Genomic DNA, 12,383 nt, shown 5'->3' with positions numbered 1-12,383 from the left:
TTATCGGTTCTCATAACTATACTACCTACACCCTAGTTAATGATGGCGAAATATCATACTACTCAATGTCTGATATCGCGGAAGAAACAGCGTGTGGAATTGCCGGCAAGTCCCCCACGTTCCCCTCATTACATCACCGCCAAAGCCGGCGATTATTCAACCAAATTCCCCTCTTCATAGCATTCGGCCACTATCATTGTGCAACCAGACCATATAGTACACAACCTTGTCCTACCATCTCCACTGCCCAATCAGAACAATGTCGAGCAAGACCATCATCGTTACTGGTGCCTCGAGAGGTAATCTTCTCCAGCAACCCGATACCATCGCAAACTCAAAGCTGCAAGCTGATCACGCACACACAATCAGGAATCGGCCTCGCCATCGCGAAATACCTGCTCACGGCACCCCAATCCCACAATGTTGTCGTGATCGCCCGCAGCCGTGAGCCCCTCGAGAAGCTCAAGGAGCAATACAGCAACCAAGTCGCAGTGCTCAATGGCGACTTGGCTGACTTTTCCCTCGGTCAGAAGGCCGTGGACCTGGCGCTTAAGTCCTTTGGCCGTCTGGACGGCATGGTGCTCAACCACGGCATGCTTGGACAAGTAGGAAAGGTCAAGGACGCGGATTTCGAGCAGTGGAAGCACGGGTTCGACGTGAACTTTATCAGTCTTGTTGCTTTTGTGAGTGCAACTTTTTCGAATTCATGGCGCATAGCGGTACATGACTCGAGCTGGATAGCTGACGCATTGATATTTATTATCTGCCTAGATCAAAGCCGGTCTTCCCGCGCTCCGTGAATCCAAGGGAAAAATCATCTTCACTTCGTCGGGTGCTGCCGTCACTGCCTACAGGGGCTGGGCTCTTTACGGCGCGACTAAGGCAGCCATGAACCATCTCGCTCTGAGCTTGGGAGAGGAAGAACCCGAGGTTACTACGATTTCTATCCGGCCTGGCATGGTTGACACCGAGATGCAGCGCGAGCTGCGTGAGGTCCATGCTACGACTTTGGAGCCGCAGATGCATGCCAAGTTTACGACAGTCCACAAGGAGGGCAAGCTCCTCAAGCCAGAGCAGCCAGGCCATGTTATGGCGAAGCTGGTTTTGGATGCTCCTAGCGAGCTTACTGGGAAGTTCTTCACGTGAGTGACTGAAAATTTTCTTCATTTCAGGAAATATAAAGCTAACGGATAAAACTAGGTGGAACGATAAGGCTCTGGAGGCATTCCAGGAGTAAATTACAACTAGATGATTCTTATAAAGACAGTCAGTATATACCGTCAACAAGACTCAATATAGAACATATTGCGAAATAGAATACATAATCAGCCGAAAGATGAAAAGCAGGTTACATTTTAGAAGCATTAGGAGTTAACCTTCATACTTAGCATGGAATGTAATGTGATCATCATGTAAAAAGGTGCAGAAGCAGAGAAAAAAACATTGTAACGCATACCTTACGGGTCTGAAGGGAGCAAGGCATTGTGTGGTCGTGAAAAAAGAAAAATATTGCTGAGAAAATTGCACCTAGATTCTTTGAAAAGTCAGCAATGTACAATGCAATGACTGATTGGCAAATTCCGAAGATGTGAAGGTATTTCAGTGGTCCGTTTGGCTTGGACAGTGTACGTCACCATAGATGGTATGATAGGGGCGACAACGATGTTCATCATGATAATTGGAAAAGGAAGAGGGTGAGAAAGGGCGAAATACATACCATTGAAGTTAGTTCCTTGAGGAATTTCAAGAATTGAGCAAGCAAAACATGAAAAGTGAAGCCATTTTTCACTTTTCTGTTGTGCGAAGAGCACTGCATGAGTGAAGAAATCATGAACCCGAAAAAAGCTGTGAACCGAGATTAAAAACCCCAGAGGCGGTAGGTTTCTGCCGGGCGGTTCTTCCGTTCCGTGACAAGTCCCTCCGCGCCGGGAATTAATCGCAGCTATTTATACCAACCAGTTGCTCCCCGCGCACCGTGACAATACATACTTTCGATCCTCGAGCCAACCATCCACCAGTGCTGCAGAACGCGCGTTTCGCCGATTTTCTTCCTTGTCGCCCATCATGTCAGATCGCGAATTCAGTTGTAGGTTTTTCGCCAGATTAGTTCCTGGCGTGAATTTACCATATCCAGCTAACTCGCGGTTTTCCTACTAGCGAACGACGACTTGTCGCTACCTAAAGGTATGTCGCCTTCCTCCGTGTTGTCGCGTCGCATCATTCCCCCGCGCTCTAGGACGGCGGGACTTGTTGCTCTTTGCTTTGCTTTCCGCGGATACAGGATCAATCATAACCACATATACAATATATGCTAATCGCAAATCATGCTTACAGCGACGGTCCAAAAGATCATCACCGAGATCCTCCCCCCCTCATCCGGCCAGACTTTCTCCAAAGATGCCCGCGATCTCCTCATGGAATGCTGCGTTGAATTCATCACCCTGATTTCCTCTGAAGCGAACGATATCAGTGAAAAGGAAGCCAAGAAGACCATCGCCTGCGAACATGTCGAGCGCGCCCTCCGTGATCTCGGTTTCAGCGACTATATCCCCGATGTCCTTGCTGTCGCGGAGGAACATAAAGAGCAGTTGAAGGTACGTAGCTAACACCACCTCCATCTTTGTATCTGTGGCATTTCCCGGCTGACATGGATCGATTATACTAGTCGCGAGAGAAGAAGCAGAGCAAGATGGAGCAGAGCGGGTTGTCCGAGGAGGAGCTTCTACGGCAACAACAGGAGTTGTTCCGCTCAGCTACTGAGAAGTATCACGCTGCTCCGGAGTGAAGTTTATGAGTTTGGACCTCCGGAGAGGCAAGAAAAAGTAATGCGGTTAGTCTCATGCTGGTCATAGAGGGTCTGGTTTCGGAGTTCTTGCGACGTTCCTACGACGGGGGTTTGGAGTTTGGGCGGTTCTGGTATTATACGCTTTTACGCTTCGTGGGAAGGGTTTCACCTTTTCTATTTCTATGCTATTTCTATATCTCCTCGGCTGGGGTAACCTTTTCTCATTTCCTTATATCATCTATTGATGTGCATGGCGGTACACGCAATCCTCTCTTCAGAGGATATGGTCAATGTAATAGTAGTCTTTATACCCATTGTAGTGACTATGGTCAGTGTTCGGGAAATACCAGCAGCAACGAGTAAACTTAGCATCTACGTATAGCAGCATGGTAGTTCGTCCAGGTAGTAAGTATATAACTAAGCGTTGGTCGGAGTTATCCTAACCTTAACATCGGCAACTCAACTACCGTGACCTCTGACAGTCTACTTGATTGCTTCTTACCATGTTATCTGATTACCCTTTATTGGAGACCAGGATCATTGGTATCATGTTTGACCCGTTGGGTCGCTTTTCTGTGTTACCCGGGAGCTAGTTTATATATAGTACTCATGCCCACTTATTCCGAGATGAACTCATCACATCTAAACTGGTAGTAACTAGTGTTAGCACGAACTGAGCAGCGCCGTAGTGACAAGAGTATTGCGCGACTACATAACTCCTAACCAACTAACTTCCAATAAAAAAAAAAAAGAAAGAAAAAGAAGACTACTATCCATCAAAATCAATCAATTATGTTTGGTTTAAAAAAAAAAACATACAACAGAAGGGATTCGCTGGTGGTCACCCACCCAACTACTAACCTCCCGGCGTGTGGCTTAAGTACGGCTGAGCGGACGGGAAGCCCTGTTTTCCACACCCTGTGGTCGTATGTACTTGTTACCTATTATACTTGGACTATATCATGCAAAAAGATATTACAAAAAGGGGTTTCTAGAAACATTGAGTCGGGAGTAGATGAGCGACACAAGACAGAAAGACACCTGAAAGGTTTATTATATCCATGGTATGATTGGTGATAGTGGCTATGCAAGTAGAGTAACCAGAGAACTAGGAAAAGGATCAAAGAGAAAATATTATCCACTCAGCGATGGTCCATTGTCCTTGATAATTGCAAATATATACAAATGAGAAGGCATGATATAAAAAACAACAACTTGCGCAGGAATCAAATTTTTGAAATCATGTAATAATGCAAGGCCCTAGAGGCTTCAGAATTCAATAAGTTTCTTATAAAGCTTATCGATTTCAATTAATACCAATTTTATTGGTATTTTTGAATCCCGTTTTTGTTAGCGAGGACAACTCAATGTGTCCTCGCACAGGTTCAATGTTTTTAGTTTCTTAATCAATCAATTCATCCGGTTTGGGTTGGTTCCGTCTGATCCTCATTCGTCAGAGTGTATACTAGCAAGATACGATTTCATCAAGTCTTGTTAAGATCTGTCATCAGATCACGTGCAGCATCCTATACTCTGGAATCCCTACATGCTCGCTGAGCAGGAGCATGATCCGCCCTGATCAGAACCAACTCGGCAGAGGATTTCTGCTACATAGGAGAGTTTGAACATAATCCAATTGGTCAAATATTTGTCAATTTAATTTTATCCTTTTCTTTGCAACATATCCTCTTGTAAGCACTTAGTGCATTCAGCTCTATCAGGAGGAATACTGTCAAGAAAGAACTCCATCCTACGGAGCGGTATATGTAATAGTAATTCAGGTATCTTAATTTTCCCGGCGTTCTAAATCAAGGCATTATAAGGAACATTAAGGCACCAACACCCTGGCCGCACTGCTGCGCACTCCATCCTTCTTCTCGAACCAGATCATTTCCTTGAGCATTTCCTCCAACTGCAGACCCAACCTTGTGACTTGAGCATCTTCTATCACAAACTCCGCTTTTACGATGTCATCACTGCCATCGAGCCAATCAGTAAGATGAGCATCGAATTTTCGGTCATCGGACACATGTTCGAATTTCAAGGTAAACCCCATTGAGCGATCTGTAGCATCGATGAAGAGCGCATCATCTCTGATTTGAACCAGTAAGTTATGATACCCAGGATTCCAGTAGTTGCCAGCGTAAGCACTGAGGGGTATTGTCGGTGGCTGCGGAGTATTCCGTTTTGGTTTTTGCTCATTCACTTGGCCCTTCTGGATACCTTGACTTTTCTTCGCTTGGGTTTTCTTTTCCTGCTTTTTCTTCTCCTTCTTTTCCTGGTTCTTACTCATTGGATTCGCATCTTTCGCCTCGGCCTGGGGTTTTGGACCGCGAATTTCAACAGATCGTGTGTCTTTGCTTTTGCTGTCCTGAGGTTTTTCGTCCGTGACTCCAAGGATAATGTCAATTAGCTTTTGGGCAAGGGTCGTCGCAATGCCATTTGCCCCATCTGAGTTTCCCATGATCACAGCACCGAATGAGAAATCAGGGAGAAAGAAGAAGCGACTGGCGAATCCAGAGAATACCCCATTATGGCCGACAACCATATGTCCCTTGTAAAAGTAGATATCCAGGCCAGCAGCATATGCTACCGGTGAGCTGTACCGCTTCCGTCTTCCTGGGTTTGGATTCACAAACGTTCGCAGGCGAGTCAGCCCTTCATAAACATTTTTATTGATAGGGTCTTCGCGATTCATGAAAGCCTTGACAAATTTGATGAAGTCGTTCACGCTCGAAATGATAGACCCTGCGCCTTGGCCTTCTGGGCAGTCTGGACTTTCTAACCCACGATATGTTGAGTCGGCCCTTTTCCATGTGTAGCCAGTTGCCATGCGGGATCCAAATCCTTTTGATCGTGCGCTGCTGGGTTGAAGAGTAGTTGATGCCATGTCCAGAGGCTTGAAAAATCGCTCTTCGAGGAATGTACCAAAATCCTGTCCGCTCTTGACTTCCACAAGGTGGGTTGCCACTGTATACATCATGTTGCAGTAAATATACTTTGATCGAAGGGGGGCCGCGACAGGGAGATTCCTGAGGTTTCTCGTAATGGATCGAGCATTGTCCGGCTTCGCCGCTCGCACACTCATATACGAATCGTCATGGCTGGCGCAATATGATTTAGTCTTGAAGTCAAACATGGAGAATTTGAAAAAATATTAGCTCACCCAGGCATTCCACTTCTATGACTTAAGATGTCTTCCACGGTGACTCCTTCTGTGTATCCTTCTCCAGACATAACAAAGTCCTCGGGGAGAAGAGTCGACATTACGGCATCGTACTGAATATCCGGGAACATGTCATTATCGTCGACTAGCAATCCCACCGCCGCAGCAGTGAGTGATTTAGCAGACGATGCAATGTCAAACAGCGTATCTGCTGTACAAGGTATTTCGGGATCCAGGCTCGCATGTCCATATCCCGCAGAGGCAATTTGATCATTGTGTATGATTGCAATGGCCAGCCCCGGGACATGCTGCTGCTTCATCAACTCTGTCACATCTGACGCAAACTCTGCCGAGTGAAAAAGATCCATATTGCTGATTTGACGAATTACCGGTGTGCGGTTATGGAATGCCACTGTAGAGGCCTGTTCATGTAGGTTCCAGGCGGTTTCTTTGAGGGAAAAGACCTCAGTTCAAACCTTGAGATGACAGATGTGCCACCTGGCATGAGAATGGGGGCCGGATTATAACACGCTTGGTCAGCTGCAAGGCTTAGTTAGTGTGTGTGTATGCCAGTGCCAAGTAGCTCTCAACGTTGGGGGCCTGAGGATCAGCACCCGAGCGGCCCCCGCACCTGGGCCCTTCGGGTTGCCTAACCGGAGCGGTGGGGCTTTATCTGACTGCTGCTTGTTTGGCCATTTAATTCGGGTAGAATACCTCTAAGTTGATACTAGAACCTAGCATAGTGGATTTTTTTACTGGTAGCATTCCGATCGAAGTGATGATTTTGTTCTAAAAGCTGTCATTCTTCTAAAGCCAGAAATAGACTAGGCAGTTTAAAAGATTGTTGAGATTCATGCCTAACAAGAAGACTATACTCTAAACGAAAAATAGATACTCATCTACTATTACCAGAATTTTAGCCCTTAACTGGAGCAAGAGAGACCAAATTACCTCTCCTCTGTCTGCATGCTGTCATATAGCGCCTTGAACAGTGATCCTGGCCGTTCAAGCAGCTCACGCGGTGGGCCCTCCTCAACGATACGCCCTTTGTCTAGCACCACGAAGCGATCAAAGTCCAGCGTTGTGTGTAGCTTGTGAACAACAGCAATGACAGTGCACGCCTCGAATTCGTTATGCAGAACCTCGTGTATCAAAGCGTCCGTATCCGCGTCAACGCTGCCACCCACCTCATCCATAATGAGGACGCTGCGTGGATTGATCACTGCTCGAATCAGACAGAACAATTGCCTCTGTCCATGCGACAAGGTCTCTTCGTTCATATCCTCATCCAGCCCGCCACGAGACTCGCAAAAGTCCCATAGGCGCACCGACTGAAGTGCCTGAATCAAGCGCTCGTCGGTAGCGACCCCGAGAGGGTCAAGGTTCTCGCGGACGGTGCCTTGTAGGAAGAACGGGTCTTGGGGAAGGGAGTTGAAGCGAGCACGAACGGCCTGGCGTGTGATGGTGCTGATGTCGATGTCGTCGACGCAAATCGATCCTGATTGAAGCTCCAGCATGCGCAGGAGAGTGGATACCAGGGAAGATTTGCCACTACCTGTGCGACCGCAGATGGCTACCTTTTCACCAGGTGTTATGGAAAGGTTGATATCCTTGAGTACTGGGTCCGTGGAAGTGTCATAGGATGCAGAGACCCCGTTGAAGACAATGGCGCCCTTTGCGGGCCATTTGTCGCTGACAAGTCCGGTCTCATGGGGCAGGTTCTCGTCTTTTGTGTCGAGAATATAGGTACGGACACGACTGATCGCTCCAAGAGCCATTTCAACTTGCGTCCACTCGGTAACGAGCGTCTGTAGCGTGGTACTGAATGTCACGATTTGATACAGGGCGACGCCGAGATAGCCAGTTGAGCCACTGCCTCTGATATTTGTCGCAAGGGCCACGAGAATAATGGCGATTCCAGCGACAAAGAGGTCCAGTACCATTGTCAGCCATCGCTGGACACACCACAGCAGATAGTATGGCTTTTGTGACACGTTGAGGGAGTCGTGGACAGTTTCGACGTAGTGGCTTGTCCAGTCAAAGGCCCGTATAGAGGATATACCACCCAGGGTTTCCAAGAACTGGGAGAAGAGAGGCGCCTTGGCTTCAATATCGAGTATTCGCAGCTGTCGGGATGTGCGCAGATAGAACAGCTGGATGGCCACGATGACTACAATGCACAGGGGAATTGCGATGGCGACGTAGCCAGAGCCGATGAATAAGATGACCGCCGACATGATGGCACTCAATAGCTGAAAGATGGTTTGATCCAACGAAGTGGGCAAATCTTGGTCAATGAGTTCAAGGTCTTGGCTGAATCGGTTGAGCGTTACGCCTGCATCCGTGGATGTGAGAAAAGACGTAGGTGCCCTAATCAAAGTCATGATCAGCATCATTATTATGAAAAAACGTTCTGGTGTCTCATTAAAAGCAACTTACCGCATAGTGGCTGTCAAAAGAAGCTCATGGAGCTTCCGGGACGTCCGCGGAATTACAAACAGGTTAAACACACCGTCGGCAAGGGAACAGCCAATGATCGCTATTGAAGCGAGAGCTGCGTACACACCGAGGTAGTAGCCAATCTCTTGGTTGGGATGATCAGCGTTGTAGTTTGTCCACTTTTGCAGCCATACAGAAGGGAAGTTGACACCAAACACAAAGGTGGCACAGGCGCAGACATATAAACTCATCCTCCAGCTGCCCGCAATTTTGACATAGAAAGAATACACCTTCCAATCGCCACTTTGCTTCTTGGGATCTGGTTCGTTTCCCCCGTCAAGCGGAACGCCCACCTCCTGCATCGTCTCATCGGAGATTTCCAGCAATGGACGGGACGTTGTGACGGTTGGCTGTTCCGAAAGCTTGCGGATCCAGTCTCCTGACGGTGCGATAGCGTCGAGGGTACCTTGGTGTGCAATCTTGCCATGTTCGTTCAACATGACAATTTTGTCCGCGAACTGCAGGTGGCTCGCAGTGTTCGTGGTCATTATTACGGTGGTGCCAACCTTCTTCGCAAGACCGTCGGCTCCGAGGACGCTTTCTAAGACTGCGCGCTCAGTCGTGCGGTCAAGGCCAGTAAGCACATCGTCTAAGACGAGGATGGCACTTCGAGAATACAGAGCCCTAGCTAAGGATACGCGCATTTGCTGACCACCGCTGAGTCTTGATCCTCGCGTACCAGTGTTGGTTTGGTCGCCGTGTGGTAGTTCATCCAAGTCGGCGACTAGTGAACAAGCCTGAATGACGATATTATACCACTTGCTATCGTACTCGGAGGTGCCTATGATGTTGCTTCGAACCGATCCCCATGTGATCCAAGGGGTTTGGGGGCAGAATGCGGCTTTACGAAAGGACGTGGCGACATTTCCAGAAACACATGGCATCTCCCCGAGTAAGAGCCGGAGAAGCGTCGACTTGCCAGATCCCACCGGACCAAATATCATGGTTATTTGGCCACGAGGAATATCAAGGTTCAAGTCATGTAGTATAGTCGTATCTTCATCATAACCAGTGGACACCTCTTTGACAGAAGCAACATTCTGGTGTTGGTCTAGTTCGGCGATGGCCTTGGAGGCCGGGTTTTCTTTGAGAGAAATGTCGTCTGTATTATCACTGTTGGACGATATACTGTCAGAAGGCGGCTTAAAGTCGGGGGTGATTCGGAAGTCATGGCGATCCTCTGATGTCAAATACTCTTGGATTCGACGAAACGAATTGGCAACCGTCTGGATGTGTTCAAAGCCGTCAATGATGTAGATCATGGGTTGGTTCATCAGCTCGAATAAGCTGAGCGCGGAAAATGCAATACTATCAGTCAAGGTCTCTGTGTTTCGCGACCTTGCCAGGATGATGTATACCCCATAGCCCCAGACCGGCGCAAACGTGGATGATGCAAAATCTAAGGTCACCATCAGGCAGGTTCTTTATGAAATATTTTGATGTATGGACGTCTCTTACAAAATATGGTGACAAAGATGTTCAAGACTCGCCACCTCCGAGATGCACGAATCTCGTCCAGCCTGAGCTGACGAATCGTGGCGGAAACCACGTCCGCCAACCCAGTCATCTTAATGGCCTTGACTGATCCTAGCGCCTTTGCAGTCGCAGCCAGACGGGATTCGATGGCTTCCAGCCAGGGCGTCTGGGCATTTCCAGCGGCACCCGCTAGCGGAAGACCCGCGATGAGACATACTGCGGACATTGTTAGCGACGGGGACAGTTATATTGGCCCAGCCATTTATTATCACCTACGAACGATCCATAAAATCGGGGCCACCACAGCGATTCCCAGAAGGCGATACAAGAGCCAGCAGGCGATGGCTACGTCGATAAAACTCGCCCAAAGCTCGTGAATGAGGGGCAAACTATGTCCGATGCGATCGATGTCGGCACTCATGAGCGTAATTGCCTCCGCGTCTGCGATAGAGGTTGATTTCATCTTCAGTGTTTTTTCGAATATCATCGTGACGAGGCTTCCGCGGTACATGGTAAGCAAGCGGTACGTCTTGTGCTGGTTGACGGCATACGAGACCTGTAACAAGATCAGAGAGCTGGCTTCGAGTCATGACAAAGTAATGAAACACCTACCGCGATGCCGATATAGACAATGGCGTACGCACCAATCAGACCGTATGCGGTGTCATTGGTTGTTGGGGTCCTGGCCTCATCTATAAAATCGAGCACGCGCTCCACGAGAAACGGCTGTGCGAAAAGGAATCCACTATAAGCGAGTCGCGGCAGTACACCTGCAAGAAAGGGCCACTTGTAGTGAATCAAAAAGGTCCAGAACAGAGCGTAGTCGCTAGAGTGGTCAGCTGATCGATAGTGTTAGCGGATAAGGAGTGTAAGATGAGCAATGGAATCTCACCATTGTCCCATCGTTGCTGCAACTTCAAAGGTCGGGACGCGGAGAGGATTTCAGGGTCCACCGGGGTCAGCATATCGACGGTCAGAAAGGTCTTGAAGCCCTTGATGAATAGATGATTCAACCACAGGAATAACGATCGGTCAATGGCTCCCGCCTTCTCCTCTGGCGTTGCGTGTTTCCATTCTGGGCGCGAGAACCGGTGCCAGCTCATGTTTTCGGCACACAACATCAGGACCTTGACAAGATAACTTGCTAAAAGAATGGACGCCACGGAATGGCTTCCTGGCAGAAAAAACAAGGTCCGTGTACGGGCCAGGTCTAGCAAAGTGGAGACACCGAGATATACGACCAAGACGGTTGATGGCCGCACCGAATAGATGTGCTCAACGTAAGACGTGACGAGGAGAATGCAGAAGCCTCCTATCGAGAATCCAATGCAAGCAAAGGTGAGTCTCGTATGGGGTATGTTCTGGGCCGACCAGACGGCGAGAAGGACGGCTTGTAGGATAATGAAGGCAGCGAACAAGGACTGTCACCACGATGAGATTTGGCATTTACACATCGGAGTAGTGGTTCGGGTGAAACTAACAATTTTGACGGCCAATGGCCACGACCTAGAGATTTTGGGGACTTCATTGCGCAGATTCGAAAGACGCAGAAGCGCCCAGCCGACTGACAGTTGTTAGCATTTGTATATGAAGAAGTTAAAGATGGGGAAGAAGGCAAAGCGAGGCAAAGAATGGGAAGGGGAGTATGTACTCGAAATTCCCAACGGCAGTATGGTTAATATGGCTTCCTCAAATAAGAGCGTAAAGTCGAAGCCGTTAAGGCAGGAACTGTTGACGATGCCGAACACGTCCTCGACAGCCATGGAGCAACCCTGCTGAGGGTCCGACATGGCTGCGCAGTTATGGCAACGAAGGTGGAAGACAGGATCAGACGCTCAAACCAGTCTGCTTATGCAGAGTAGGATGGGAGAAGAGGCTCTGGTTGTGCGTGTTCGTGTGCTCACCGGACAGAGCTGAAGGGCGCAAACGTGAGGTGTAAATTCAATGTTTCTGAGTGTAGAGGTTAGAAGCTCGCAATTGAACGTCCACATGGGCAACCTGATTGGCATGTTCCAACGAGGGACCGAAGCTTGGGAAGTGACCGAACCAAAAAATGTAGGCATTGGGGCCAGAAACTTGATGTGATCGTCAGTGGGAGAGTGACGGGAGTTCCCAACTGTGATCGCCGCCCCTCAAACTGCAGGTGGGGAGGGCTGACGGGAGATCGGGGCAATTTGGAACTTCCCCGGCCCGCACGCTTGTCCAGTCCGAAATAAGTTCACTTTTATTTTGTTTATTTGTTAGGCCCATGAATACCGTTGATGATCACTCAACGGTGTGTTCCTCTTATTCTTTATTCTTGATTTTCTCTTTTCTCTTTTCTTTCTATAATGAGTTATTCAAACAAGAAATCCTCGTCAATGATGTGTTGAACGTGGAAAGCTCGGCAGTGGATGTTGAGAGTTGAGACAAGGAAATTTCCATCGAGTGTTCATCCCCTGTACTGCTGAGCGTTGA

The 12,383-nt window shown here is 48.3% G+C and overlaps 4 protein-coding genes across 4 annotated transcripts; 2 read left to right on the top strand and 2 right to left on the bottom strand.

The window, feature by feature from the left end:
* Window positions 1-259: 259 nt before the first annotated feature.
* Window positions 260-1,430, top strand: ASPBRDRAFT_669310 (SDR family oxidoreductase; the record flags this gene model as incomplete). Its single annotated transcript, XM_067628812.1, has 4 exons — window positions 260-299; window positions 370-683; window positions 772-1,142; window positions 1,201-1,430. The coding sequence occupies 4 exons, from the start codon at window positions 260-262 to the stop codon at window positions 1,235-1,237; spliced, it is 762 nt and encodes a 253-aa protein (XP_067482555.1). The 3' UTR covers window positions 1,238-1,430.
* A 536-nt stretch (window positions 1,431-1,966) lies between these two features.
* On the top strand, window positions 1,967-3,155 carry nctB (negative cofactor 2 transcription regulator complex subunit NCB2). Its single transcript, XM_067624384.1, has 4 exons — window positions 1,967-2,086; window positions 2,158-2,184; window positions 2,335-2,594; window positions 2,666-3,155. Exons 1-4 carry the CDS (start codon window positions 2,065-2,067, stop codon window positions 2,783-2,785), a joined length of 429 nt encoding a protein of 142 aa, XP_067482554.1. The 5' UTR covers window positions 1,967-2,064; the 3' UTR covers window positions 2,786-3,155.
* Window positions 3,156-4,424: 1,269 nt separating this feature from the next.
* ASPBRDRAFT_482499 (uncharacterized protein) lies at window positions 4,425-6,695 on the bottom strand. Its single transcript, XM_067626052.1, has 3 exons — window positions 6,666-6,695; window positions 5,952-6,491; window positions 4,425-5,889 (listed from the first exon to the last, which is right to left on the bottom strand). The coding sequence occupies exons 2-3, from the start codon at window positions 6,317-6,319 to the stop codon at window positions 4,614-4,616; spliced, it is 1,644 nt and encodes a 547-aa protein (XP_067482553.1). The 5' UTR covers window positions 6,320-6,491; window positions 6,666-6,695; the 3' UTR covers window positions 4,425-4,613.
* A 203-nt stretch (window positions 6,696-6,898) lies between these two features.
* ASPBRDRAFT_193949 (uncharacterized protein) lies at window positions 6,899-11,716 on the bottom strand (the record flags this gene model as incomplete). The annotated part of the gene is made up of 8 exons (XM_067620694.1): window positions 6,899-8,321; window positions 8,391-9,849; window positions 9,909-10,142; window positions 10,203-10,482; window positions 10,539-10,765; window positions 10,819-11,347; window positions 11,408-11,490; window positions 11,578-11,716. The coding sequence occupies 8 exons, from the start codon at window positions 11,714-11,716 to the stop codon at window positions 6,899-6,901; spliced, it is 4,374 nt and encodes a 1,457-aa protein (XP_067482552.1).
* Window positions 11,717-12,383: the final 667 nt, after the last annotated feature.

Source organism: Aspergillus brasiliensis (assembly GCF_001889945.1).
Source record: "Aspergillus brasiliensis CBS 101740 unplaced genomic scaffold ASPBRscaffold_3, whole genome shotgun sequence".
Taxonomy (NCBI): domain Eukaryota; kingdom Fungi; phylum Ascomycota; class Eurotiomycetes; order Eurotiales; family Aspergillaceae; genus Aspergillus; species Aspergillus brasiliensis.
Note: the sequence above shows the minus strand (reverse complement) of the source record. Positions and strands in the feature narration are given on the sequence as shown.

What these genes read in the sequence shown, in the direction of transcription:
- nctB (XM_067624384.1), top strand. Translation starts at nt 2,065, where the DNA reads ATGTCAGATCGCGAATTCAGTT. An exon ending in GTCAGATCGCGAATTCAGTT is followed by an intron (nt 2,087 to 2,157) that starts GTAGGTTTTTCG and finishes TTTTCCTACTAG; the next exon opens with CGAACGACGACTTGTCGCTA. An exon ending in AACATAAAGAGCAGTTGAAG is followed by an intron (nt 2,595 to 2,665) that starts GTACGTAGCTAA and finishes CGATTATACTAG; the next exon opens with TCGCGAGAGAAGAAGCAGAG.
- ASPBRDRAFT_482499 (XM_067626052.1), bottom strand. Translation starts at nt 6,319, where the DNA reads ATGGATCTTTTTCACTCGGCAGAGTTTGCGTCAGATGTGACAGAGTTG. An exon ending in CATAGAAGTGGAATGCCTGG is followed by an intron (nt 5,890 to 5,951) that starts GTGAGCTAATAT and finishes ATATTGCGCCAG; the next exon opens with CCATGACGATTCGTATATGA.